At 49.8% G+C, this 27,991-nt stretch overlaps 1 protein-coding gene across 7 annotated transcripts in view; it reads right to left on the reverse strand.

Annotated features, from left to right (window-relative positions):
* Positions 1-859: 859 nt before the first annotated feature.
* EZH2 (enhancer of zeste 2 polycomb repressive complex 2 subunit) overlaps positions 860-27,991 on the reverse strand; it is a 64,435-nt gene continuing 37,303 nt past the window's right edge. For 3 of the 7 annotated variants that reach the window (XM_090287634.1, XM_090287631.1, XM_090287632.1), the window contains 17 exons: positions 24,034-24,150; positions 20,448-20,568; positions 19,503-19,643; positions 18,265-18,367; positions 17,610-17,773; positions 10,395-10,486; positions 8,803-9,043; positions 8,081-8,250; positions 7,627-7,721; positions 6,676-6,716; positions 6,172-6,297; positions 5,535-5,713; positions 3,573-3,668; positions 2,949-3,030; positions 2,133-2,213; positions 1,925-2,009; positions 860-1,171 (listed from right to left, as the gene is read on the reverse strand). In XM_090287634.1, coding sequence (XP_090143760.1) covers positions 1,111-1,171; positions 1,925-2,009; positions 2,133-2,213; positions 2,949-3,030; positions 3,573-3,668; positions 5,535-5,713; positions 6,172-6,297; positions 6,676-6,716; positions 7,627-7,721; positions 8,081-8,250; positions 8,803-9,043; positions 10,395-10,486; positions 17,610-17,773; positions 18,265-18,367; positions 19,503-19,643; positions 20,448-20,568; positions 24,034-24,150 — 1,995 coding nt within the window. In that variant the 3' untranslated portion in view covers positions 860-1,110. Of the gene's footprint in view, positions 1,172-1,924; positions 2,010-2,132; positions 2,214-2,948; positions 3,031-3,572; positions 3,669-5,534; positions 5,714-6,171; positions 6,298-6,675; positions 6,717-7,626; positions 7,722-8,080; positions 8,251-8,802; positions 9,044-10,394; positions 10,487-17,609; positions 17,774-18,264; positions 18,368-19,502; positions 19,644-20,447; positions 20,569-24,033; positions 24,151-27,654; positions 27,834-27,991 lie in introns of all 7 variants that reach the window. The other 4 variants (XM_090287633.1, XM_090287630.1, XM_090287636.1 and 1 more) reach the window with 3 other exon arrangements.

Below are 27,991 nucleotides of genomic sequence, written 5' to 3' on the forward strand. Positions count from 1 at the left end.
AAGGCTTGTGCACGGACGCGACAGAAACCACAGGCTTGTCAGCAGTCGCACAATTGGAACCGAACGTAACTGTCAATAGTGTCAGGTGAGGGATCGGTCATGTCTGTCAAAAGAAAAACAGCTGCACCCGGACTGACTCGCGCTGTGTTTAGAATTCCCCACAAGCTCGGGCCGTGTATCCTGGGAGGTGCTGGATGGAGTGCCGTCTCGGTGACCGAGGGTCCCCTGACACTTGGGGAAGGGTTAGAGGGGAAAGAGCTCTTCAGGAAGAGGGAGGCCATGGGTGGGGGAGGGCTCGCAACCACACTGCAGTATTTCCCCAGGGCCGGGTCTCAGCTGAAGGAAGCAAGAGCAAGGCAGCCTCCCCGACCCCCCCGAGGCCAGTGCTGCCGTTCGCTGGCCCCCCAGCCTCAGGCAGGGGACAGGCGCAGGGAAGCCCCACCGTGTCACCTTGCACTACGCCATAGGAGCGCTGCAGGCACGCGCCGCGTGTGCAAGGGCTGCTGTGCCCTGGACGTCACAGAGCCCCCTGCAGAGCCGGTGCCGGGAGTGAAGTGTGTACCTAGGCCGATTACTGCGCTGGGGCTGTCCGGGGGCGCTCCCTGCGCGTGGCCAGGGCACAGCACGCCTGTAGCTTTATGAAGCTGCTGTAATACTCATACACCCCAACACGAGATGAGCCCGCACGGCTCACACTGCGCCTGTGACCCTCCCCTGCGCTCTGCTGTCAGCAGGCACATTCCCACCCCAGGCAAACCCACGAGTGTTCCGGGCAGGAGTTCGCGCTCTTCCCTGCCGCAGTCCTTGGCCAGACCCAGCTGAAGCCCCGTGATGGATACATGCCGGCCAACACCAGGAAGAAGTTCAAGTATTCTTTATTCCAAGTTGAAAAAGGTACCAGACTGCATCGTTGCAAAAACTCACTGGCACGAACACTGGCAGCTGGTGAGAAGGCGACACAGCCGGCGCGGAAACCCAGCGCTACCCCCGACAGCACTTCGCGAAGCCGGGTCTCACGCTGCACTTCCTTTCGCTGCAGCGCCCCCAGAACGCGAGGCTCCTGAAGCTAAAGGTGGCTGTTCCGGAGGAGGAGGAGGGAGGTAGCAGGCGTCAAGGGATCTCCATCTCCCGCTCGATGCCCACGTACTTCAGGGCGTCTGCCTGGCTGTATCTGCAAGGGCAGGGGATGGGCGTAACTGCAGGCCACCCCGGTGAGGGGGACCCCGTACTTGAGTGGGTGCACGACAGGCCGCCACACCCTCCTGCCGCGCCCGCCTCCTAACCAGCAGGGTAACACCTGGGCTCCCCTGCACTTCCCATCCTATTGTTTCCAAAGCGCCCACTGCTGTCTGGCGCGCCTGCCCCCGCAGACCATGCCGTCAGGAGACGCCATGGGCCTGGTCCGCACCAACTCAGAACTGGGCAATGGCGCTTCTGCAGGGGCTGTGCACTCAGCCACGGGATTCCACTCGACTGACACCTGCCTGCATCTAAATAAGCGTGACAAAGCTTGGCAGTTTGTCCTTCAACAGCCTGACAGTAGAAATGGCTGGCCCGGTGCCTAACGCCATCACCACCACCAGGGGCCCCATGTCCTCAGCTCCTTGACGCTGCCATGGAGATGGGGACCCAGAGGGTCACCAGGAACGACCCCGGCATGCCAGATGAGCCTCTCACGCCCACAGGGCCAGCAGGCCGCACCCGGGCTCTCCTGCACTTTCGCCCTATCATTTTTAAAGTAACCACTGCTTGTCTAATGGTAATTATATAACTAACTCCTGTCAATGCCCACAACAATGACCCAACATGAATCCCTCCAACAACACAAGACCCTGCCCAGATCAGGAAGACAGCCTCTGTCCCCGGGTCCAAGCCCAGGAGAAAAATTGCCCTCACGTTACCCGGGAAATGTGCTGTGACCAACCTGTAATCAAAAAACAGCTCTTCGCCCGTCTGGATGGCTCTCTTCGCAAAGATCCCTATCCTGTGGTCGCCGTTCACCATCATCACTGCAGAGACACCGGGTCAGTAAGGGAAGGGGCTCAGTGACACGCAGCTTGGGGACCAGTGTCCGTGTCACCGTCCCTGGGGCCTGTCGTCAGGCTACGGGACTGGAGCCCAGAGGCACCTACCTTTTGCATAGCAGTTTGGGTTGACTGAATGATTTGCAAAACGGATTTTGTTCCCCTTGCGGGTTGCGTCCACCACAAAATCTAGAGAGAACAAGCAAGCACAGCGCAGGGAACGGCGTTAGGTTAGATCGCTCTACACACTGTCACCACGATTCTGCGCCCACAGCCCATTCGAGCTCCTCAGGGTCTTCCTTCCAAAGCACGGACATGCAGCCCACTTCACTGTGAAATGACATTTGTAAGAAAACGCTGTTCTATGTAACATTAATCGCGACTTCAGGACAACTGCCCCAAATGCTGGTGTCACCCAACTCTAAGTATGAGTTAGTGAGCAGAACGTGGCAAAAAATGGAATGTGACTATGTTCTTCACGATACTCAGAAAATAAGCATTTTCATAGCTAAAATTAATCTTTAGTCTGTTTGTGGAGACCATTCACAAAAAACAAAATAAAATAAAAATCCGCCCTTGATCATCTGGGACATCCGTGTCCTCGGCCTCAGCTCCCAGTCCTGCGAGAACACAGGTAAGTGTTGCCGGGGCTTCGGAACGCAGTGCCCTCCCCGGAGGGTGTGCCCGCTGGCGCAACCCCCCACCCTGAGGACACAGCAGTGGGAGCCCCAGGATGCCCCACAGCCAGCACCTTGTGGCTCACAGGCCACTTCCCCGCACGTGACTGCTCTGCCACGAGGGTTCCTCCACAGGTGACAGCCACAGCCTGTGCCCGAGACTCTCCAGGGAGTGAGAGCTGCCGGCACGGAGTGCGAACGAGGGCCCCGGTGCCGCCCCCACGGCGCGCGCCCGGCTCACGCGTACCGTTGTTCAGGTTGAAGAGAAAGCTGCACATGTATTTATCGTACACCTTCCCTCTTCTGTCCGCTTCATCTTGAGAAATGATCTGAGGACAAGGGACAAGACGGTGTTTTTAGGTGCGACCCCTGGGAAGCGCGCACACAAGCGCCTCAGCAGAACCGGCCCCCTCGGGCCCCCACTCCACCTGCTCGCTGCTGCTGTCAGAGCAGTGGGCTCCCAGGACGTGGGCGCAGGAGCACCCCCTCCCCGTAGCCGTGCCTGGAGAGCGGGACGAGCCCTCTTCTCACTAAGCGGACACTTCCGACAGGGCGGCCGGCGCACGCGAAGCTGCCTGCGCTTTGTCCCCGACACGGCAACTACAACCGCCCAACGCCAACAACACTCGCTTCTAGGTCCCTGAGTGAGGCTGCGGGGTAAGTAGGACAGACGCTTACATCGCAAACCTCCTGCTCCCCGCTTGTCCCCAGAAAAGGCTCCTGTGCCCAGGACCGAAGCGGTCCAGGCCAAGCACACCACACCCGCCGGCAGAAGTCCAGGCCGAAAACGGCGTCTGGCCTCATTTCCTTTCTAATCAGACCCACTGGACATGCACGGGAGACCCCCAGCCCCGGGCCGCGCTGGCCTTACCTCCCCGCAGTACTCTGAGATGAACTCGTTTTTCTGCACCGGGTCTTTGATGAAGATGCCCCAGCCTGCCACGTCGGACGGCGCCAGCAGTAAGTGCTGGAGAGCAAAGCACAAGAGTCTGCTCACAGGGGAGCCAAGGGACCTGCTGACAGGCGCGGCCACAGGGGGATCCCTGGGAACCCGCAGCCCTCCCCAAGTCGGTCAGCAGGAAGCCACCAAGTGCCCTGAATTCAGAGCCTGCACTGACGCCAACACGCCCCTCGGGCCCAAGGAGCTGACCAACTGCAGGAGCGCTGCTCTGGGTTTCTGTGCAGAAGGAGAACATACACTCTACCTCCCAGAAAAGATCAGCTCACCATGGTGGCACCAGGCCCACTAATGGCCATCCTTCAGCAAGGCACCCACAGCAGCTGCCCTGGCACTTCCAGTTGTTTCTTCAGCCTTTGACCTCCTTCATAATCCACTTTCCCCATGCATTTCACAGAAGGACACCAGATCCACCCATCCCCACACGTCCCCACACTTCCTCTATCACCAGCGTCTCCACTCCCTGCTCAGACCCCTGGCTGCCTTATTCCCACCCAAGCCAGCTCCTCACGACAGCCTGGAGAACTGCCAGGAGGAGGTGTCATATCTCATCAGCCCAGCATTCCCTTCTCAGCAAATGCCAAGATGACAAACCCAGCCAGCCCTGGTTAGGGTACGTCTGGAACAAAGCCCTCACTGTGCACCGTGGTTCTCACCCCAAACGTCCTGTGTCCTGCACAAAGGCCCATGACCACCCAAGTCCTGCCTGGGACTCCCCACTCAGGGGACTTTCCCAAATACCCCCCAGATCACCAACTACATCAGCGACACAACACCGTGAAGCACACGAAACCCAGCTGGTAAGAAATACTGAGTTTTCTGTTTTCAGAGTTAAAAGGTGTGCCTGTGGCTAGCACTGCCCACGTTCTGGGCAAACCGCAGGAGAGTTTATCCTGCAAGCTGAGCACGGGGGGGGGGGGGGGGACACGTTATGGGCTTTCAGGGCTCATCCTGCGTGTGCCATGAGAAACTGCAGCGCATCCCTGTGACAGGAGGACCTCGGTGGACATCAGCTGCCTGGAGAAAAGCTGTCTATGCACTTGGACACAGAGCAAAAACGCAAGTCACTGCCAGGAACAGGAGTCCCAGCGGAACGGGACAGGCTGCGAGCGGTACCGCAGCGGCTCTCAGCTGCAGGCGGCCCGGGGCCCAGGGCAGAGGCAACGGGCCTGGGGCTCCGGCTCCTCTCCAGTCCTCCAACTGCGCTGTTTCCTCACCTAAAGGACGGGGTAAGGAGGCCACTTCCTCGTGGAGTTAGCAGGACTAATGAGTTTACACACGGGACACTTAGCCCAGGGCCTGCTACATGTTAAATAATAAGCATCAGCTATTATAAAAATGATTAATTGAAGAAATGCACCATCGACCCTAAAGAAGACACTAACCTTCCCCAGGATACGCTGCTAGTTTCCTGTGCTCAGTAACAAACGTCACAGTTGCTACAATTAAAAATCCTGCCTGCAACTCCCGGTCCTGTAGTTGCTGCCTGTGATGTTTTCAAGGTTATTAAAGGGACGCAGTTGCAAAAGCTACTGTGGGAAATGCCATCTCTTGTTCTCCACACAAAGGAAAACTGGCTACTACTGTAAAAAATGGGTCTCTACAGTCTGGTAGGAACACCGTTTATCTGCAGGAAGGAGACTAGATCAATGACTATTCTATTTACTACGTAAGAAATCCACGTCACCTACCAAACAATTAGAAGAATACACCTCTGATTCCAAACCTGAAACCAGTAAGGGCTGCTTCTCAGGAGGACGAGAGCGGGTCCCCAGGGAGAAGCCAGGCTCCCTGCCAGTGGCACCACCCCCCTGGTGATCCCAGCTCACGGAGGGAGCCTGCTGGCCCCACCCCGCCCCCGCCCCCGGGCCGCACCTTCTTGGAGCCCCTCTGGATGCTGCAGTTCTTGCAGGACACGTTCTTGCTGTCCCAGTGGTCAGCGGCGCCGCACGTCAGACACAGGTCGGGGTCGCACTCGCGGACGGCCAGGTAGCAGGGGCACTGCTTGGTGTTGCACTGCGCTTTGCAGCGGCAGCCGGGGAAGCGGTTCTGACCTGCAGACAGTCTCTCAACGTTACCATCACGGGGCCGCGTGGAGGCCCCCGGCAGCCTCCCTGTCCCGCTGCACACGAGAAAAAATGCCGTGCGGGTCCAAGCTTCACGGGCGCTTCCTTCAGCAGTCAGTCACCGCCCTCCTGACGAGTCCCTCTGCTCTGAACACTGAGCTCACCCTACGTGGACAGCTGCTGGTGCCCACCAAGTATCCGGGTCCTGTGCCAGCATCACTATGTTTAATCCAGACCACCAAAGAAAACAGCCCCTTGAATTCCATTCTGCCTAACCCGTCTGCAGTACACGCACCAGCCAGGATGCCGGCTGGACCTGGGCGCCGGGCGGCCCCGGGGCCCCAGGACTGGGTGGCCTTCCTGAAGGAAAAGCAGCAAGAGCTGCCGCGCCGCGTCCGTGTCAGTGGCCAAAGCCCCCCCGACCCCCACCACAGACAGGCACTTACACTCGGAGCTGCACTGGCAGAACTTCTCGCAGAAGTTCTGGGCTATCACGCAGGGGCACGCGCTGTCACAGGGCTGCCGCGGGTGGTCGCAGGGCTGGTAGTTGTAAACATGGTTCGAGGAGCCGTCTGCGTCAGGGCACCGCGTGCAGGGCCGTCCGAGGGGAGAGGAGCGCACACAGTGAGCGAGGACACAGCTCTCCTGCTACCTGGGAGTCCCGCAGGCAGCTCTGCCCCGCCTGACCCACGTTCCTGTCTACCCAATGGTGGCTGGAAGCACCCCCCACCCCCGCCGAGTGCCTCACTGTCCCCCACATCTCGGGTCCCCTGAGTGCTGCTCCTTTAACCACCGGTGACTTGCCTTCGTGGCACAAGAGAACTGACTGGCAATACAGTCAACAGACATCCTCCCTATGTTAAAACATCCTAAACCCTAACCCCGTTACTATTTCTAAGACAAACGACAAGCAACATTTTAAGTTCATGACGCTGGATGCAGATGCTGACCTTTTTTCAGCTGTATCTTTCTGCAGTGTGCAGCCCACAGCCTGCAAAACAAAGAGGAAAAAGTCTTCTCCAGGAAGCTAGGGGGTCTGGTCGGCACAAAGCCCACAGAAGCTCCTTGAGCGGGTCCCTCTGGCCACGAAGAGAGCGGTGACCTTCCAGCCAAGTGACCACAGGAAGAGTCCCCCAGTCCCCAGCTTCCGTCTGCCAGGCTGCAGGAACTGCGGGGCCGCGCACCAGCCGGGACCGCAGCGCCGCACCTGTGTGCGCACAGTCTGCCTGCGGCCTGTGCTCGGGCGGACAATATTGGGATGTCTTTGAATGATCAGTTCAGCTACGTGGGTCAAATAACTCAACGAAAGCATTCGGACATTACCTACTAACGCCTCAATTCTGCAGGAAAAGCCACGTTCTTTCCATTCTAAGTTATACATGTAACCACGCACACACGTTCTGAAGCGTAAAGGTTCCCCTACCCAACACCCACCTCTGCTTCTGAGAAACTGGGCAGAAGGGACTCAAGCTGACAGTCCGGCCACTGTCTACTGGCTCAGCTCTTGCTAATCAAGTCCCCTCACCACTCGCTGCCACGGGCTTCAGGACAGGTAGCACCGCCATGGCCCGAGGTAGCTCCAGAGACCAGCAGTGCCACACCCACACCTGCACAATCCCAGCCCCTCAAATACACACCGGCTCAGCACTCACGTCATGCTCAGGAAGACACCCCGAACCAGTCCCAGTAACCAGTAACCGTCTATACGGCCCAGACTGCAGAAGCCACTACGTTTGTCGCAGCCAGACAGCCTGCTGCTGTCTTGCAGAAACGAATACAGCCACGGCCCGTGGAAGATGCACAAGTCCATGTTTCAGGCAGTTTAAGTTTCAGCTGCCGCCCTGGGACACACCCAGCCTGCAGCGTCCTGGTGGCTTCAGAGTGGCCGTGGGCAGACTTACCGGTGTTTCCTCTTCTTCTTCCTCGGAGGAGTGTCAACATCCTCGGCGGGAGCCGGTGCTATGATGCTGGACTCCTTGACCCGAAACTCATACACCTGACAGAGGCAGAGTCACAGCCGTGAGGCCCGTCAAGGTGAGCAGCCTCCCAGCCTTCCGCTCAGTCACAGCAGACACACTCGTCTCTGCTGTGACGCCACCCCGACCCTCACGCAGGGACAGCAGCTGCGATGACAGTAGCTCCGCATGGCCAGGAGCTTCGAGGCCCAATCACACTGGCTGTTTCAGCCCACTGTCACCTTGCCTGACACCTCTCAAGTCTGAAATCACTTCACCCTCAATGGGGGGAAAGTACGTTCCAGGAGACACACGGGTTAGCGGTAACAGAGGCCACTCTCCCGTCTGGACCAGGACTACGTGTCCCCTCTGAAGCTCTTTAGTAACCAGACGCGCTCACCTGTCTGCACGTTTTGGTCCCGATTAACCTGGCGATGGCGCAGAAGTTGTCATAGTAGGTGCCGATGAGGACCCGGAACATGGAGGCCTCGGCCCCGCTCCACTCCACGTTCTCGGGGGGCTCACTGTTCGGCTTCATCTTTATTGGCGTTTGACACCGAGAATTCGCTTCTACAAACCAAGTTAAGCACTGGTCAGGAAATGACAACTGAGGGCAGCGCACCAAGAAGCAGCCCTCAGGGTGAGCTTGCAGGAAAAGCAGGAGTGAATCCTGTCTGAGAGCTGCCCGAGGCTAGAGAGTGCCACCAAGCCTCGCCGTGGGACCGGAGCCTGGGCTCCTTTCACAGCGAAGGCGAACGGGCTGCCCTGCCGCTATCGTGGCTAAGCCTCAGGACAGGAGGACACCTAAAACCCAGTCAGGAAAACCACCGAAATGACCCACACAGCGTCAGGGACACCCACGTGAGTGGTCTGCGCCTCATCGTGCCCTAATGACTCAGAGAGACCCGGTGACACACAGTGACACTCTGCTCGTAAACGGCACCATCAACCCTCAGGGACCAGGGGGCAAACTCGCAGCGGGATCGGGGCCCTGCTCGCGGGCTCCCCGTTCTCCTGAGGCCCAGCCGCCAGGGAGAAGCCCCCGCCGGGCTGCACCCCGCGTCCCCCCCACGACGCGGCCGGCCCCACAGCGGCGGCAGGGCAGGGCTGCCGGGCCCTCACCGGAGGAGCTGGAGGTCTCGTCCTTCTTCTCCTCCTCCTCCTTGTCGTTGTTCTCGCCGCCGGTCTCGGCGCCGGCCTCCCGGTCGCTGTCCGTGTCCTTGGACTCCAGCACGTTGATGGTGGGGGTGCTCGGCCTGCTGCTGTTGTTGGGGAGCCGCCCCCGTCTGCGGCCGCCCGGGCGCTTGGGCGGCGTCTTGATCCGCTCGGCCGTGAGGGCGGCGGCGAACTCCTTTGCTCCCTCCTACGGGGCGAAACGGGGGGACGTCAGGTCACGCGCTACGGCTCTCTTCCGGGGCGGGGAAAGCGGGCCTGCGTGGGCACATCCACCCAGAAATTCACCGCAACAGCCACTTGCCGCCGGTGAGCGTCTGCATCACTAAACGCACGCGTTCTCTGCCTCCTTTGCACAGTTTGGGAATTTCAGAAACCCAGGCTGGGGTTCCATATGTGTTGCTAGGGCGGCATGAAATCAGGCAAGGCCCTTCTGCGTCTGTGAAACACTCACTGGGCAGCGAGCTACAATATAAAATATACTTTATACAATGCACGGTCTCTTTAAACGCGACCTTTTACGAGGAGAACCGTGTACTTAATGTGCATCTGCAGTCCCGCTCGCCAGGCTCGGGGTCCCTGAGCCTCTAGCTCACAGTCACAGTGCGTGAGGACACACACACAGCCACACGTGTGACCGGGTCCCCTGCTGCCTTGCGAGGAAGACAGCCTGCTCTCCTCCTGGGAGGGCCACGCGGCCCCAGGAAGGCACGGCAGGAGTTGAGGAGTACGGCCGTGGGCCCTGCGTGCTGCATTACAAAGGGCCGCACCCCATGTCAGAAGCACAAAAACTGCTCAGAGCGTGGGCTACAGAAGGACCGGAGGAACGTCTCAGGTGGGCCTAACACAGTGACCCAGCAGCGCTCACGAACCCAGCTTTCAGTGGCACCAGATGGGAGAAGTTTGAGAGCAGCCAACAGTTTTCCACTTCATTCTACAACCACCAAATTGCTTAAAAATAGGATACCTTCTGCAGGTGCCATTGAATGGATCTTCTGTCCCAAATCCAACAGGCAATATATGCCCACTTAGTTCCTAGGTAGGAGTGGCTTGGTTCAAAGAGGGGAAATGGTAAACATAAGATAGTACCCGTAAGAAGAAACAACTTTTCTGCCCCCTATTTCCCTACGCCTGGACCTGTTCCCTCTCCGGGGGCCCCTCAGCGGCTCCAGCACTGGGGCCCGAGGCCCTGAGAAGGGCCCACAGCGCCCCGCCGCGGGCAGCTGCCGAGGGCCTGGCGTGCGGGCAGGCCGCCTATGCCGCACGCGCGCGGGAGCTTGGTGGAGGGTAGGACACAAGAGTCCTTGGTCCTAAAAGCCTTGAACTGTTGCTGAAGAGATGAGATGAGCACAGATGCACAAAGATTAATCCACGATCAGTGACGGACGCGAGTGTGCGGTCCGTGAGGGACACGGCCTGGGTGAAACCCTCCGTCGCCCTCACGGCCGGGGGAAGCGCACGGCCCACAGCGTTTACGCCGGCGCTGGCGGCGACACCTCGCCCGGCTCAGGGTGCCCGGGCCCGCGCAGCCCTCAGCTTACCAGATGCTGGTAGCACTGGGGCCCGCAGGGCTTGTTGTCCAGAGCCGTTTCTGTGTTCTTCCGCTTGTAAGTGTTGGGGGTTGCGTGAAAAGCTGCAAAATAAAGGGCATTTGATACAATATTTGCTTCTTCCTCTTCCCCAGTTTCAGTGGGAAAAGTTAATGAATACATTCCAGGCTGGCTACCGTGTGGTTCCCATCACAGAACTTTCCTTCGCGCTCCCACTGAATTCTCACCGAGTGCCCACGCTCCTGCCCGACGCGAGCCAGAGCACAGAGGCTGCACTCTGGACTGTTGACTGGGTGCTTACTTTTCTCCTCCAAGTAGAACTGATGCACATAAACTATGCACTCTGATCATAAGCATCTATTTATTTGAGTCATTAATATCTCCACAGAAACTGATACCTGCTCTACAATGAAATCAGATTTCCTATTTTTGAGAGAATTCTGACTTGTACAATTTTTTTATTTCTGAAAGTCAGCAATCAGTCTGTCAGGTGAAGTAATTTTTAAAAAAAACCTCACCCAAGAATGCTTATTGATTTTAGAGAGGACGGGACAGAGAGAAACATCAAAGGGTTGCTTCCTGTATGTGTCCTGACAGGGGATCAAATCCAAAACCTAGGCACGTGCCCTGACCAGGAATCAAACTCACAACCTCGCTGGTATACGGGACAACACTCCAATCAACTGGGCCATCCGGCCGGGGCAAGCTTCACATATTTTCAGTAACTTACTAAAAATATTAAGATGCTGCCCTGGCTAGTGTGACTCAGTGGTCTGGGTGCCAGCCTAAGAACCAAAAGGTTGCTGGTTCAATTCCCAATCAGGGCACGTGCCTGGGTTGTGGGCCAGGTCCCCGGTTGGGGGCGTGTGAAAGTCAAATGATCAATGTATCTCTCACACATCGATGTTTCTCTCCCTCTTTTTTCCTTCCCTTCCCCTCTCTCTTAAAACAAATAAATAAAAATATTAAGATGCCTATTTGAAAAGTATTCTGGAAATTAAAATATTCTAGACATTTCCAGAAGAGGAAGTTCTTTATATACAGTTTTCTGAATGATAAACTTCTTGTTTGAAATTCTGCTGAGGAAATCTAGGTATAAGAATGGTATTTTTAATTTATTGAAGTACCTTTGATTATAAGGCTATGAATTTTTCCTTTACAGCCTTGTGTTGTGTTGGGGACTATAGTCACGGCTTCCAATGAGCACACTGTTCCCTGGTCCAGCTCGGGGCCGCCGAGGCCACGTCCTCACCTGAGCTGTGTGTGTGTTTCTGTCTGCAGATACATGTGTGCCTTCAATGTTCACCGCATCAGGGCGGGAGCAGCAATCTACAACACAGCATGTGCTAGAGAAGGCGTACAGACTGAACACACATTTTACCAAAAACGTGTTCCTCAGTGTGTGCCCTAACTCTGCGTAATGACGCACCCTCGTGCGGGACTGGCATGATCCCTTGCGGCTCACGCGACCTCGGCCTCCTGCAGTTACAGCCGTGGTGTTGTGGGGCCCTCACCAGCTCACAACGGACTCCATGGCTAAATTCATCATGTGGTGTCAGGCTCTTGCTCTGGGGAAAAACTCATATATTTGCAAAGAATTTAAGCCTTGAACTTCTACTTGAAAAACAACTTGGTTGTCTTTTTTTCTTCCGTCCCTCATCAATCATTATTTCCCTTCTTAAGTTCTGTGGCGAGAAGACGGCCTTTCACACATATTTCTTACATGCCTTGTTTGCTGAGCGTCCGTCTGCTTTCACCCACACTAAAGCAGTGTGCGCCGTGTGCGCTGCTGAGCAGGACAGGCCTGGTGTCCGCCTCGCACACTGGACACTGGCGGCCCTGAGTCCTGCCTCCCACGCTGTCGCCGCAGCGCGCCCACCTCATCGGCGGACCAGGGGACAGGATGTGACTCTTTCTGTTACATTATTTGGGAATCTCAACTTTCAAACACTTCCTTCATAAGTTATTTTATCTAACTTGTATATTTCTGTGGCAAGATGCTGACTAACGGCCTTGAATTGTGTATGATTCAAAGAAAGTGCATTTTAGTATTTTGAGGTTCTCCGTTCTCCTCTTTATACTTAAAAAAACCACTTTTAAGCCCTAGCCAGGTGGCTCAGTTAGCTGGGGCATCATTCCACACACCAAAAAGGCTGCAGGTTCGATTCTCTCCCCCGAACCCCACATCCCCACCCCCCTCAATGAGGATTTTTTTTAAATATATTTCAAGCTAAATATACAGAGAAAAGGTTAGATAAAATTCCAGTATCAGGAAAATTAGCCAAGAAACCTTTAAATTTTATAAGGAGAGAACATGGATATTGAGGGTGTTTGTTTCCTTTAATGTCAAAAGCAACCTATAAAATCTTGAATGAAAAATCTAAAGATTTTCAAGCAGAAGCAAAAATTATATACGATTCCAGCTAATCTCCACACCTGTATTTGAGATTACACTGGCAACACTAAAACTTGACTGAAGCAGACTGAGTAGCCAGCCCCCTAAAATCTCACAGTGTCTCCCCAAACAAGGGAGGCCTCAGACACACGACTGGTGAGTCCGAGGGTCAGGCTGGAGCAAAGGTGCGCGGCCACCTGCTCCCAGTGGGACCTCACAGGTTAGGGAACAGGAGCAAAGGCAGTAGTGCACGGAGCCAGCGGCCGGGCAGCAAGTGTGGCCGGCCCCCGCAGCCGCCTGCACCGCCCGGACGGACAAAGGGAACACATCGCGACCGCAGCCCACTTCTCTTAGACGCTTACTTCTTCAGCCGGTTCTCATGTGACAAATGACCAGGCCAGTGCAAAGTATCAGCTTTATACACTAACTTCTGCCCAAAGTGCTGCTCTTGTCTGTTCTAATTAGAACTTAGTGTTGAGAACAAGCTCTTACTGAATATCCTTACAGTTGAAGTCATGTAATTTTTTTGTGTGTATTAGGAATATCAGGCTTCTGTGAGAAGCCCCTCACAGGACACCGATGCCAACACCAGAGCTCAGGGAAGCGGTGGCAGCAGCCGCAGTGACTCTGTGCTCAAAGCCCACACGTGCCACCAAAGCAGCTTCAGGCACATCTCACTGAAGCCTCACAAACTCCCCAGGTGTTAGGATCCTCGTCCCCATTTCACAGAGGAGGCAAGCTGAGGCTTGGGGCGCTTCAGTCGCTCTGATAATTACACACCCAATATGAACTCCAGTATGTCTGCACTTTCTTCATCATTCCATGGCTGAAATACTAAAAAAAGTCAACCATCAACTATAAACTTGGAATACCTCTTTGAAATTCTAACCAGTTAAAATGTTAAAATCTCTTCAGTCAACATTAATGCATATTCCAAAAAGAACATTCAAACAGACTTTCACATAATATCAAAAAGGACAAACTGATACAACTGGGTTTATGCTTAAAATGGATTCCTCTGTGGGTCGTTCAGAGAACAGACAGCTTATCAAACATTCCATTCAAAGTTCTACTTCGGTCCCATGTAAACACGTGCAACTGAACTCACTTAAGTTTCCCACACGAAGTTTCCCTCCCTCCCTCCCCTCCTTTCCTCCATATCAGAAATGGATTACCAAAGGCATACCAGACAGTAATTTTTAGGCTGGAGCACTCTTTTTTTTACATTTTTACTTATTTTTTTATCTTCCCCCAAGGACGTTTTTTCATTGCTTTTAGAGAGAGGACGGGAGAGACACATTAATGCGAGCCAGACGCACCGACTGGCTGCCTCCCACACACTGGGATCATATGCGCCCGGATCAGATGGAACCCGCAACCTACGGATGTGCCCTGACCGTGAATTGAACCCACAACCTTTCGGTTACCAGGCGACACTCCTGAGCCACACTGGCCAGGGCTAGGCTAGGTCTCTTATACAGAAATTACTGATTCCAAGTTTGCAGAACAATCAGTTTCCAGTTTACAAAATGGATTGTGGCCTAAAAGTTACTTGGAATATAAAGTGGGATTCGTTCACTGACCAGAACCATGTACCCTTCAGGGTTCACTCAAGTACCCAAGTCCCTGTCACAGAAAAGCAGCTGTCACAGCTGCGGAACGTCCAATCTTGTCCTCAGACAGAAACAGCAGCCGCCCCTAACGACTGAAAAACAAGGAAGGCGCGACATCAGGAAGGCCCCCAGCACGGACATAGAGCAACAGCGAACACCCGAAAAGGCCTCTGTACCCAGAAGTCGTACACATTCTCCTTAAACAGTAAGTGAAGGAGAAAACATAAAACAGTCCTTAGAATTACTCAAAACCTAACAGTAATAACACCAAACACTGGAACCTAAGAGAAAAGGTGAGCAGTGCTCTAGACAACTGCGTTCAACATACATCCCAAAACAGGAGAGAGTGAAAGCCTAAGTATCAGGCTCATCAATGGAAAAGAGAGCAAAACTAACAGAGTAGCTGATTCCAAAGGGAAAACACACAAAACAGACTTTGAAAATATATAAACCATTTAATCTCAAGGAAAAGAAAACAAAAACAAAATATATAATAAGAAAAGAATAATCACCAAAATAAAAGAATCAGAACATGTAAATCAACTTTGCACTAATAAATTTCAAAACCTGGAGGAAAAGGGATAATTTTCCAAAACGAGAGACCACTTATCCACTAGCACCATTATTATGTAACAGTGTGTTGAAGATACAAGCCAACATAGTTAGGCAAGAAAAAGAAATTAAAGTTCCAAAGTCTGGAAAGAAGGCAAACCATTAATAGCCACAGAGCTTTTTGGTCAATCCAAGACAAGAGCCATATGAAGAACATTTGAGGTCACTGAAGGACACAAATGGAGACTTAATCTTGTCAATTAGACTTAATCTTTATTTTTAAATGTCAATTTTCCTTTAAGTAATTCATAAATTGAATGAGATTCCAATAAACATACCACCTAGACTTTTAAGTTAGACGAAAAGACTCTAAACTTTATATTAAAATAATAAATAATGGCAGGAGATCTGTGAATAATGCCCTCTGGACAGACAGGCTGAGGGACCAGAACACAAAGACCAGAAACACACCCTAGTACCCGAGCGCAGCAAGGGCGGATCTCATGGTAGTGAGGGAGGAGCTTGTCCGTCACTGGTATGGAGACAACCAAGTCACCTTAAAGGTAGGGAGGGTCGTGGGGTCCAAAATTCTATCAGAATTCCAAATGGATCCAAGAGTTTAATGTAAAAAAAAAAAAAAAAAAAAAATGGAGCCTAACACATACTGAGAAAAAAAAATGTAGGAAACCCTTTATAATCTTGGAGTAGAGAAAGCAAGCTGATACATTCAACTACCCTTAAAATTTTTGTCAACTTTGCTCATGGAAATTTTACAAAATGACAAACTGGAAAGAAAATTTCAATTCATCTCAAAAAAATTAATTTCCTGACTATACAAAGAGCTCCCAGGTTTCAAAAAAGATCAACAAGCCAGAGGATAAAAATGGTTCAAAGAAAACAAAATACAAATCTCAAACATACAGGAAGAAAAAAAGGCAAATTAAACTACACACAAAACAAAAACACTTCCCACTCATCAATGGCAGTGAAAATTGGCTTTCCAACACGTTCTGTGGGCACGCCTCCAAGGAAACAAGCATTCTCACTGCTGGTGCTCAGGCATCTGCTTCATCCGCACCCAGGGACCCTTGTTCTCACAGAGAATCATCGATGTGACAAAGAAACATCCCTTGGCTGCCTTCAGTCCCGACCAGGGACTAAACCCACAACCGGGGCCCGTGCCCTGACCAGGAATCGAACCCGCAACCGTTCCCTCTGCGGAACAATGCTCCAGCCACCCAGCCAGGGCTCTGCTAGTAGGTCTTTAAATGGACACACCCCCAGTGGCAGGTCATCCAATACCAAGGATGGGTCAGGTGAACTTTGCTCAAACTGACGCACAGCACTCCCAGGTTGGTCACTACAGTGCTGCCACAGGGAAAGGCTTGAAACCACCCAAATGCTGACCTTTGCAGGGCAGGGCGTGAGTTCTAGTGCCTCCTAAGGCATTAAACTACATAGCTGTCCAGACAGGAGTAACACCTACAACCTTAAATCAAAAAAAGAAAAAAGCCTGAACAACATGGCACCACTGGAATAGGATGGTCAGGAAACAAATATATTTGTATTTGCCAGAAGAAACTACAGAAAGATACAGAAGAGGTAAGGAGACTTCACTGGACAGTTTTAAATACTATTTTGAAATTTAAGTCATGTGAATGATGACCCATTTTAAAATAACAATGGCTAAGCACAAGCCGAGTACTATTTTAAGTATTTTACAGACAATAACAAACTTAATCCTCACAGCAGCTTACCTATGTTCAAATGAGGATTGTTTTTTTAAGGACCAAAGAGAACATTAGATAGGTAACAATATATATAGGTATCTGGTTAGCCAATTTCTTCAACGAGATGTGTTCACCAATACCAATACTGCAGTACTGCCCTGGTTCTCAGCTGGTTCACAGTAAGTTTTATTATGAAATAACCGCTCAGTCAGCATTTACAGAAAAACCACCGACCTGGGCTGTGTGTGTCCCACGTCAGTGAGAGACAGCAGTCCAAGTCAAAACATGCCGAAGACTCTGGAGAAACCCTCAAGCAACAGACTGAGAAATAACAAGCCACCGCCCTGGCCAGGTGGCTCCGTCGGGTGGAGCCTCAATCCCCAGTCAGGGCACATGCCTGGGCTGTGGGTTCGGTGCCCAGTCAGGCTGCGTACGAGAAGCAACCAATCGATGTGTGTCTCTTATATTGGTGTTTCGCTCTCCCCCCGCCCCTCTCTAAAATCAGTAAATACACACTCAGGTACAGATTTTAAAAATAATAAAAATAACGAGCCCCTGGTGCTAACAGTTTTCAATCTTTTTTTTTTAAATAAAGATTTTATTTATTTATTTTTAGGGGCGGGGCAGGAGAGAGACAGAGAGGGAAACATCAATCGGTTGCCTCTCACATGCCCCCAACTGCGGACCTGGTCCATGACCCAGGCATGTGCCCTGACTGGGAACTGAACTGGTGACCTTATGGTTCACAGGCTTGCACTCAGTCCACTGAGCCACACCAGCCAGGGCCAGTTTGCAATCTTAACTGAAAGACTAAATGACAGATTCTAGCTGTAAAGAACGAGCACAGCTTTCCCGCTGCCCTAAGACAACCGCACGGCGAAGACAGAGAACGAGCGCGCGCAGGAACCGCACTTACGATGCAGGAAGCAGTCGTACTTGAAACATCGCCGACAGAAGAGCGTGTGGAACGAGTGCAGGCTCTGCTCCCTCTGCACAGACTTGGCATTCGGTCCGTCTATGTTCGGGGTACACTCGGGAGGAAGCGCCCCTGGGAGCTGCTGCTCAGTGAGTTCTTTATACCTGGCACGACCAAGGCTGGTGTAAGTCAATGGGAAGCCCAAGCCCTTGTTTTAAAAATAAAGCTCCGAAACAAAGTCCGTGTATTATTCCCATTCATCTTGCCTACAGCACAAAAGAAAAGGCCCACAGCCACCATCTCGTGAAGAGCCAATTAAATGGCATGCATGACATATCGAGGACCAAATTCACAGACAGGATCAGACCTACCACGAAAAATGGTCTATGTTACAGCTAAACACCAACGGCACTAAGATTTCTGCAGGCGTCCAGAGAAACTTCCCCCCGGACCACCACTGCGCACTGCGCGTGTCTATCAACACCAAAGGCCTGGAGGCCAGGACCACAGGGATGGGCATCACTCCAAGCGTCTTGGCAAACACATGACAAATGAAGCCGGTGGATCATAAGCCTCATTAGTTCCACCTCCAATAAACCTCATGGTGCGTGGCACCCCAAACAGGCTGAGACCGCCTCAAAAGATCAAATCTTACTTTTCCTTTAGTTCTTCCGCTGTGCCCTTATCTGGAAACATTGAGGAAATGGCTTCAAAAATTTTGTCAGAAGGAAATTTCCGAGGTGGGCGGCTTTCTTTATCTAAGTAGGGAAATACGAAAGGAAGAAAAAGAATGAAAGTAAACAAGTTTTCAATCTCTCCTTTTCTCCACACAACTCTATGTAACAAAAGCTCATCTCCTAAGAAATTATCAACTTCGCATTTCCCGTCTAACATACTTTACATGTATCTGTGGCATGATAGTAGGTCAAACAAAAAAACGGTTTACGCAGACTTGGAGGCCGAAAAACGTGGGTTCGAATCCCAGCTCTCTACTACTAACTGGTTTTGTGACCTTGACTGGTCACTGACCCACTTGGGTCTGTTTCCTCATCTGTAAACGAAGGCACAGAACTACATGATCAAGTAAGGTGGCCTGTTATAAAAATGGATGTTTCTGACCTGGCTGGTGTGGCTCAGGGGATGAAGCGCCAGCCTGTGAACCAAAGGGTTGCCTGTTCAATTCCCAGTCAGGGCACATGTCTGGGTTGTGGGCCAGGTCCCCAGTTGGGCACACCCAAGAGAGAGAACCACATGATGTGTCTCTCTCTCTCTCTCTCTCCCTCTCTCTCTAAAAATAAGTAAAATCTTAAAAGATTTAAAAAAAAAAAAAAGTATGCTTCTTTGAAATTGCAGCTTCCCCCACCCAAATCCCTCTAAACTGTCTTAATTAGCTTTGCGCAGTCTCCACCAACACTTAACTCTGCCCGGGGACCCTGGTTTGGGGGGTGGGGGTGAAAAGCATGGGCCCAGGCACCATCAGAGCTGGTCACCGTCACAGGGCTCTGGGCTGTTCCTTCCCAAGAGTGTCAACTTAAATGAGTCACTTCACTGCATTAAACGTGTCTCCTCAACCATGAAACAGATCCCCCTTGCGGAGCATTCTGAGGACTGAGTGAGCTGGTGCATATGGAATGTTTAGCACACGACTTGTACACAGAAACGTTACCGACTGATTATGACTGCCCAGTGAAACCCAAAACCACAAAAACTCTTTTGCGCACCAAAGGAAATAAAGATGCTCAAGTGCAGAATGAAAAGTTGCCAATAATACTCTAATTGCCATTATACTACCCCCGATGTGCCCCAAACAAAGAACAAAGCGTTCAGGGGCACCTGCACCGCCCTGTTTGGTGGCGCCGCTGCAGTGGCCGCACACAGGCCTACAGGACATACCCTCTCGGGTCCCCTCCAAGCCCTTCTGTCTCTCCTCTCTCTCGTCAGGCTCATCGCCGTCATCCTCGTCCTCGTCGTCACTGTACTGGCCAAGAGCGTTCACCAGCTCCACGAAGATCTCATCGTTTATAAACCCGCATTCTGAAATTCACCAAGTCAGGCATCAGAGCTGCACGGGGCCCAGCGGCGATGGCAAGCGTTCACGAGTGCCCTTTCTAACCTGTAATAGCCGGGCCCCTCAGCACTGCAGCGTTGCTATTAAAATGAGGAGGGACAAGGGCCCTTCCAGGGCTGGCCAGAGGCAAAGTTAGGAACACCTGTCATTTTCTCTTCAATCATCCCTCCCCCGAGTTTCCAGCGCCTCCACTGTAACCTCTTTCACGAGAACCCAGCTGTGGCCTCGGCCTCTCTCAGACCACTGTTCCTGCAGACCCAGCTTCCCACCCACCAACGATGCGGGCGGCTGCTCCCATCACACACAGCCCCTCCTGCCCGGCGAGTCTGCAGGCTCGCCTGGACGCAAGACACCAACGCCAGGGTTCCAGCCGCAGGAGCCCAGGTACTGCACCGGCCTGGCGGGGAAGGGCCGCGACAGCGGCGCGCCCTCTGGAGCCCACGTCACCCACACAGGGCCCGAGTTCTCACTGATTTTACTGCTGAAGAACCTTGAACTCTACATATACTCACACAGTTCTATCTAAGGTACATGTTATTGACATAATCTATGTTATAACCAACCATGCCTACGCTTTACATGGCAAGCATGGTCCTTCAATGTATAAATAGGGGGAACAATGAAAATCGTAGGCTTGTGAGCCAGGTCAGCCCAGCATAAAACTTAATTTTAATGTTAAAAAAATTTTTTTTCATATCTATGATTAAAAGAATCAAATTCTCTCTCAATTCTTTGGCCCTCTTTTCTAAAAGAACAAGCCCACGGCTCACCTCTGTCCCCGTGTACTTTTCCATCATAATTTTTTATCAGTTCTTCAATGAAAGTCCCATCTTGGTCTAAAACTTCATCCCCCATATAAGGAATATTATGTAAAACAGTTTCATCTTCCACCTAGAAGTTAGAAAATAATAATTTTAAGAAAGCACCCTTATCCCAAGTATTAAAATTTTTTAAAAATCAATGTGATAACTGAAATACAACAATTTTCTTCATAAGCAGATGTCTTTACTCAGCTCTCTAGACCTAAAATAATAAACAGCAAACTCTATAAACCATAAATGAAACACCTCTCTTGCCCTGGCCGGCGTGGCTCAGCTGGGTGTCCAAAAGGTTACGAGTTTGCTGTCCATCAGGGCAGGAGCCGAGGTTTGCAGGTTCCAGTCCCTGGGTGGGGCGCGTACATGAGGCATTAGATCAATGTTTCTTTCTTACACTGGTGCTTCTCTCCCTTTTCTACTCCCTCCTTTACCCTCTCTCTATAATCAATAAGCATATCCTCAGGTGAGAGTTACAAAAAAAATAAAAATTAAAAAAAAAAATATTTTTAAAGTGGGGAGGCCCATTCATCAGTAAGCATAACTGAGAGAGAAATTTATGGAAAACTACCAAGCTGACCTAATCTAACATGTCATCAGTCATTAAAACTTCCCATTATTTTATCTACCCATTCCTATTTCCAATGACAGTGTCTCACAATTGATGAAATATGGTTCCTCAAAATCAACTATAACCATACCTTAAAAAACACTAAAATAAGTGTTTCTAAATTTCATTTGATCTAGTTATTGACATGCACTATAATAAAATTCTACGGTTGTACAATAGTATCGATGGTCCATTCAAGTCTAATTTACTCATTTACATAAGAACATTCTAGCCCTGGCTGCTGTGGCTCAGTGGATTGAGCGTCGGCCTGCGAGCCAAGTGTCACTGGTTCGATTCCCAGTCAGGGCACATGCCTGGGTTGCACGTCAGGTCCCCAGCTGGAGGGTGAGTGAGAGGCAACCACACAGTGATGTTTCTCTCCCTCTCTTTCTCCTTTCCCCTCTCTCTAAAATAAACAAATTGCTTTTTAAAAAAGAACATTCTATAATCGGAAAACATATTTCAGTACTGAGATGAACATATGAAAATCGCTCGTGCTAAGGAAAATGAGGACCAGTCTAGACCAAGGTTCGGAAGACGTGAAGGAAGGAGGGTGCTGGCTTAGCTGGGAGAAGCCAAGGAAGAGGGCAGAGAGAACGGGGCACTTACAAACACTAGGGACAGGAAGCTGACAGTCATGGGAGGAAGAGAATTTTCAATAAACAATAAAAAAAGAGTTAATTATAGATAAGACTAGAGGGTTCTGAAGGCCACATTTAAGAACACTAATTTAGAGTGAGGATAGGTCTCAGTCTTAGGCCTTTGAGCAGGGTGCTGTACTGGTTAAAAATAACACTTTAGGAAGATAATTCTGATAAACAGAAAGGATAAGCTAACACCTGAACCAGGAGGTCATGGCACCCACTTAAAGTGTGAGGGGCCCTGCCCTGGCCAGGTGGATCCGCCGGCTGGAGCGTCAACTCGTACACCAAAAGGCTGCGTGTCCGGTTCCCGGTCCACACACACGCCTAGGTTCCGGGTTGGCCCTCAGTTGGGGCGCCTGTGGGAGGTAGCCCCGCCATGTGTCTCATTCACGTCGGTATCTCTCTCCCTTCCTGTCTCTCTAAAATCATTTAAAACTATACCTTCAGGGGAGGTTTAAGTAATAAAATGTGAGGTGCCTCAGGCTGGGACCTGGATCGACAGGGACACCCAGGAAAGGACCGGAAGACACAACGGACTGTCGGGTACTGTAGTGACAGTCAGAAGACACGAAGAAAGGGGGTGTTTTCCTACTCCCTATGACAAACTGAGGACACGTGCAGAGTTCATACCTTAGACAAACAAAGACAAGGAAAACTGGGCAGAAAAGTACCTAGAGTATAAAAAAAAAATTAAATCTTAATTTACTGATCTATTCAGATTCAAGCTCATCTACAACTGGAGAGTCCAGTTTGCCCTGCCTCTCTCTTGCACTAATCCCACTGAAGCTAAGCAAGTTCGTTTTGGGGGATGCAAGACAAAACTGACCATGGCTATTTTGACTTCCCAATCATATGCATATAATCTTGTCCCCAAAACATGCCCTGGCACAACAAAGTCAGTCTGCCTCACTTGCTTCGGTCAGTGTCCAGCAAAACCCACGGATGACTCACAAATAGTATATATTGGCAAGTTTAAACACAATATTCTTTCAGAATTTCCATCTGTGAAAATATGAAACTTCCTTTAAGCTCCTGCGATAGGATTCTTAGGCTAAATGTTTTTGGCTCTGACTGGTGTGGCTCAGTTGGACATCATCCCACAAACTAAAGGTTGCCCATTAAAGGTTGCTCGTTCAATTCCCAGTCAGAGCACAAGCCTAGATTGCGGGCCAGGTCCCCACCCGGGGGCGTGCGGGAGGCAACTGATTGATGTCTCTCTCGCACATTGCTGTTTCTCTCCCTCTCTTTCTCTCCCCTCCCCTCTCAAAATAAATAAAATCTTTTTAAAAAAAAAAACCTAAATGCTTTTTAATGAAGCTTCAATACACAAATGTACGCAGCTGCAGAAGAGTGTCCGAAGTTTGCCTGTAACCCTCCACGGAGAAATCTTCTAAAAGTTTAATTCCTAAAGACAATGGAAATATAAGCAATTCTCTAAAATACTCAAGGACTTCTATCAACATTTTATTACCCTTACTATTTTATATATCAGGTAACGAAACTATTTTTATGCTTGTTCTGCAGTATCTGTTCTGTGAAATTTGTTATATGTAAGGAAAGCTTCAACTCTTGTATCTTTGAGAACATCTTAACATTGTGTTTTAGATTCACTTACATACATAGCCTAAGCTCAATTTTAACAATGTGAAAATATTACAAGAATCTTGTAACTTTTTCTTTTCCTGCTAAAAATAATAAATAAACCAATTGTATGAAAGCTTGGAAAAGAATAACACCATTTTATATATCAAGTAATAAAACTGTTATTTTTATTAAACAATACAAGTCAAAACTGCCCACTCAAACTTCTCTTTAGTTCCACCCTCCTTTGTCCCCCTCCTATCGAGAACTATTTACTAGCACCTCAGTGCAGAAGCCAGTGGGGCCAGTGGGGCCAGTGGGGCAGTGGGAACGCTTGTGTTTTACAGCCCTGGGCGTACGCCACGGTGTACATTATCATTTAATAACATGCTGCCTAAAACTGTTTTAAATACGTTCTCAAAGAACAAAACCTCAAAGTCAGACTGACCTCTTCAAGGCTAAGACTGTGAACTTCATCTATTAAATATGTTTTTAATCCCAGGTATGGTTTTTGCTTAACACTTTTCCTTTGAAGAACATTTTAAAACTAGAAAGGACTAGGAAAAGAGCAACACTGCAAAGGCTTAAAATACATAAAAATCGGTTTCAAAACACTACTCTGATCATTTTGATAGCTTTTTTACTCCTATTATCTTGCCATTTAAAAGCGATTCTCAGATAAGCAGAGGAGACATTATTTACATACCATGAAATTCTGCTGCAGGGGAGACCAAGAATACATTATGGGCACTGAGGCGACCGCATTCAGAGTCTTTAATGGGATGACTTGTGCCGGGAAATCCAAGTCACTGGTCACCGAGCACTAGAACAGAAAGAGTAAAACGACTCGTAAGAATAGACAACCTGAAGCTATAGCGGTCGCATCATAAAGGGATGCTTTCTACTTACATAATTTTAAAAAGGAAAGTTTTAAATTTAAAAATTACTGTCTTTACCTAAGGCAGTAAAAGTTCATAAAACCCAGAAAGGATTTTCTCCTTCTCCTTTACTGAGGATGACAAAAATGCTTCCGCTTTTGCTAGTGTTGAAAGCCCTCCGCCCCTTCCCACACTTACCAATCAAAAATTCTATTTCTATTAGCCTCAGATTAACGGCTTGACATTTCTTCCACATCTCAACTGCATGGTCTAATAATATAGATACCAAATACGCCACTTAAATCTTACTTAGAAAGAATATGGAAATTTGTTAGGTTCAGTTTTATCTTTCCTTTTAAAAAGCCCAGATGTCATGTTCTGAATTATCAGGTGATACACAAACACTAAAGGATAATAGATCTGAGTTTCAATCACAAGAAAAGAGATTCAAATCAATTCTGCAAAGCATAATCTCTAAACTAATAATAACAGCTAAGGTTATTAAGCCCTTTGTATGTGCTAGGCACTATCTTAGACACATCATTATCATGTCTGATCATATTTAGTCCTCATTACAACACCGTAAGATGGGGACCATCCTTAGCCCCCATTTTACAGGTGAGAAAACAAAAGGTAAAGAAAGGATGTGACCGGCTCAAAGTCACACAAATCGGGCTAGAACTGAAACCCAGCAAGTCTGACTCGAGCCCTGCACACACTTGCCGTGACACCACTTCTCTACAGAGTTTAGGTACCTCTGTTCCCTCCAAAGACCGTATTTCATCCAATCCACGATGACATCAGCTTCAAGGCGTACCAATATCTTCTGCATCACTAATAATGTTCCAGTTGAACTATAACATAATGCTTTCTCATCACAGACATTCTCAAATGCATGAGGTTTCAGATGTTAAAATGTTAAAAACTTTGCATCTTTGATTCTATGAAATACGGTAAAAATTTGTGCCAAAATAACCACAATCGCTTCCATCCTGTCTAGGAATCCAGCTCTTCTTAAAGAGTGAGTACCTTTACCCAATTATCAGGTCTCCAGAGCCAATTATCAGGTCTCCAGAGCCTTCTCAAGAATGCCCTGGACATACATTCATAATCTATAATCAATGAAAGGAGAGCAAAAAAATGCAGTAGGACTGAAGCAGTAAAATAAAGCAAATAGTAACACTATATACACGTAATTATTAACCACTTAATTTTTATTTAAGAGGTCTTAAAACTAGCAGGACTCGATTTGGTGACATCAGAGTGGATATCATTGGCACAGAGGCCATGCCTGGCCCTTAGCACTTCATCAGGCCAGGGGGTCACCTGGCAACAGTCACAGTCACTGCAGCACAAAAATAATTCCTTCCTCAGTGGAAGGAAAGGTTCAAGACAGAGTAGTTAGGAAGAACTGTGACAGTGATTAATCCATTAATTTGCTTTCCAAAAGGGCAAAGACAAAAATAATAATACTAGAAAGCTCATACATAGCTCAAATAAATAAGGTGTGAACAGTTTACTAATACTCCAGAATCCGCAATCTTCCCCAGTTCTACTCTTGAGTCTCGGATGCAATTCTCCATCCATCCATCCAACACCCAACAATAACAGTAATCAACATTTATTGAGCACGTACTACGTTGCAGGCACTGTGCTAAGTCCTTTGTAGACATGATCTTCACCACTCACCTCAGCCTGCAGCTTCACAGCGTCACAAAGGAAGAGACTGAGGGTCAGAGGAGTGTGGTCACTGGCCTAGTCAGAAAGGCAGTAAACGACCCGGCCAGGACGGAGGCCTCAGTCTGACGCCAACAGCGAGCGCTTTGCCCACCTGACAGCTGTGCAGTGGGCACCACCCCGCGCCTCCTCCCGGCACCCTCCTCTTAGTCCTGCCACTACCCAGGCTTCCCTCCTTCCTTCCTATGTAGGAATACTTAACCGCTGACTTTGGGGCAAGTATAGACACTGTCCAGTGATTTTAAGTACAGAATAATTTCCATTTCTTGCAGAACTATTAAGAGCTTTTGACTTTTCTTTTAAATTTGGCTGGGGTAATAATTAACTCTGTGACTTTAACTCTGGAGACTAGCCCTCTGTAAAGCCTGGGGGCAGGAGGGGGAGCAGGGTGTATGCAGGGGAGTGGATTGCCTCCCCAACTCTTGGCTCATTTGACTACTTTAACGTCACACCCCAGGTGGCACCTAAGGTGAGACAGCCAAACACTCTACTCAACTACTAAGCAGGAGGGGCTGGCTTTGCTCGTCTGTCTGCTCTGGCCTCGGAGAGAACGCTCGGGCTGCGGTACGAGGCCAGCTCCGCTTTCCTGTGAGCAGGAGAACTGAAAGAAACACAGAACACGGGGGCGGGGGCTAAACCCTCAGGACTACCCCACCCACACCTGTCCTGCTCCCGGGAGCCATCATCTCGATACAGTCACCCGAGAGTCCCCAAGCTCTTGGAGGGCAGAAGCGGCAGAGGCAGAGGGTGGCTTTACCTCTCTGTTTCCCAACGATACTCAGCACAGTGTCTCAAAAAAGAGTAGGCACTCAAAAAATGTTTCTGGAATGCACGGATTGCATTTGCTGATTCTCCCTACTGGAGAACTTCATCTTTGAATTTCTCGTTCAAGCTAAGAGAGCATCTAATTAGAAAACTAAAGATCTACACGACCTCCTCCTGATCTACGTAGTAGCTCCAGAAACCTATCCCACTGCTTAACTATCAACCTTAACTAATAACCATATTCCTTTCATTTATGAAATAATATTCAAATGCAAAAGCATTTGTTGGTAAAAACAACTTTGGGAATTCTTATTCATTGACTTATAGGAAAAGTACTCAAAATTCCCAGTTACTGCCCTGGCTGGTATGGCTCAGTGCATTGAGCACCAGCCTGTGAACCAAAGGGTCACCAGTTCGATTCCCAGTCAGGGCACGTGCCTGGGTTGCAGGCTGGGTCCCCAGGCTGGGGGTGTGAGAGAGGCAACCGATCAATGTTTCTCTCACACATTGAAGCTTCTCTCCCTTTCTCCCTCCCTTCCCCTCTCTCTAAAAGTAAATAATAAAAATAAAAAAAAAAATCTTAAAAAAAAAATCCCAGTTACTTACCAGTAACTTTATTTCTTTGAAAATGTATCATCCTTGCGTTTACATAATTAAGCCTCCCGTCACGCAGAGCACTGGAGGGGTCTGGCCTCGTGGCTCTGCACAGCGTTTTACCTGATCAGAGTCACGTGTCCTGCACTCAGGGGCTCACTAGGAGACCACCTGCATCAACAAATTAAATCCTCTAATTCTAGTTCCAACCTGAGCACCACAAGGAAGTTACCATATGATTCATCATCAGCAATAAAGAAAAAAACTACATTAATTATCAAGGATGCTACATTTTCAGAGAAACGCAACTTACTGGTAAGTAACCAGGTTCCTCTGAGGATGGATAGACTTACATCAACCAGCTGGTACAATAGGCGACTGTGTGGCTGGACCACTGGGAGCTGGAGAGGGAAGTCAAGCCAAAAATAGGAGTTGTAGGAGTACACAACCAAACTGAGACTCTTGGCAGAAGGCTGGTTCCAAGTAAAAACTGTGTTATGGAAAATCGTAGAGGGAAGAGCAGGTGAATGGCCTGCAGGGAAGGGAAAGAAATTAACACACCCTACTATGTGCCAAGCACTGTGCTAGAGACTTTACCCAAGTTAACTTCTTTAAAACTCACCACTACCCTAGGAGGTAGGTAACTCCCCATCGTACGGTGGGACACCCCAAAGGCCAGGCGCCACAGCC

Source organism: Furipterus horrens, unplaced genomic scaffold, assembly GCF_987537825.1.
Source record: "Furipterus horrens unplaced genomic scaffold, mFurHor1.1.pri manual_scaffold_9, whole genome shotgun sequence".
Lineage (NCBI taxonomy): Eukaryota > Metazoa > Chordata > Mammalia > Chiroptera > Furipteridae > Furipterus > Furipterus horrens.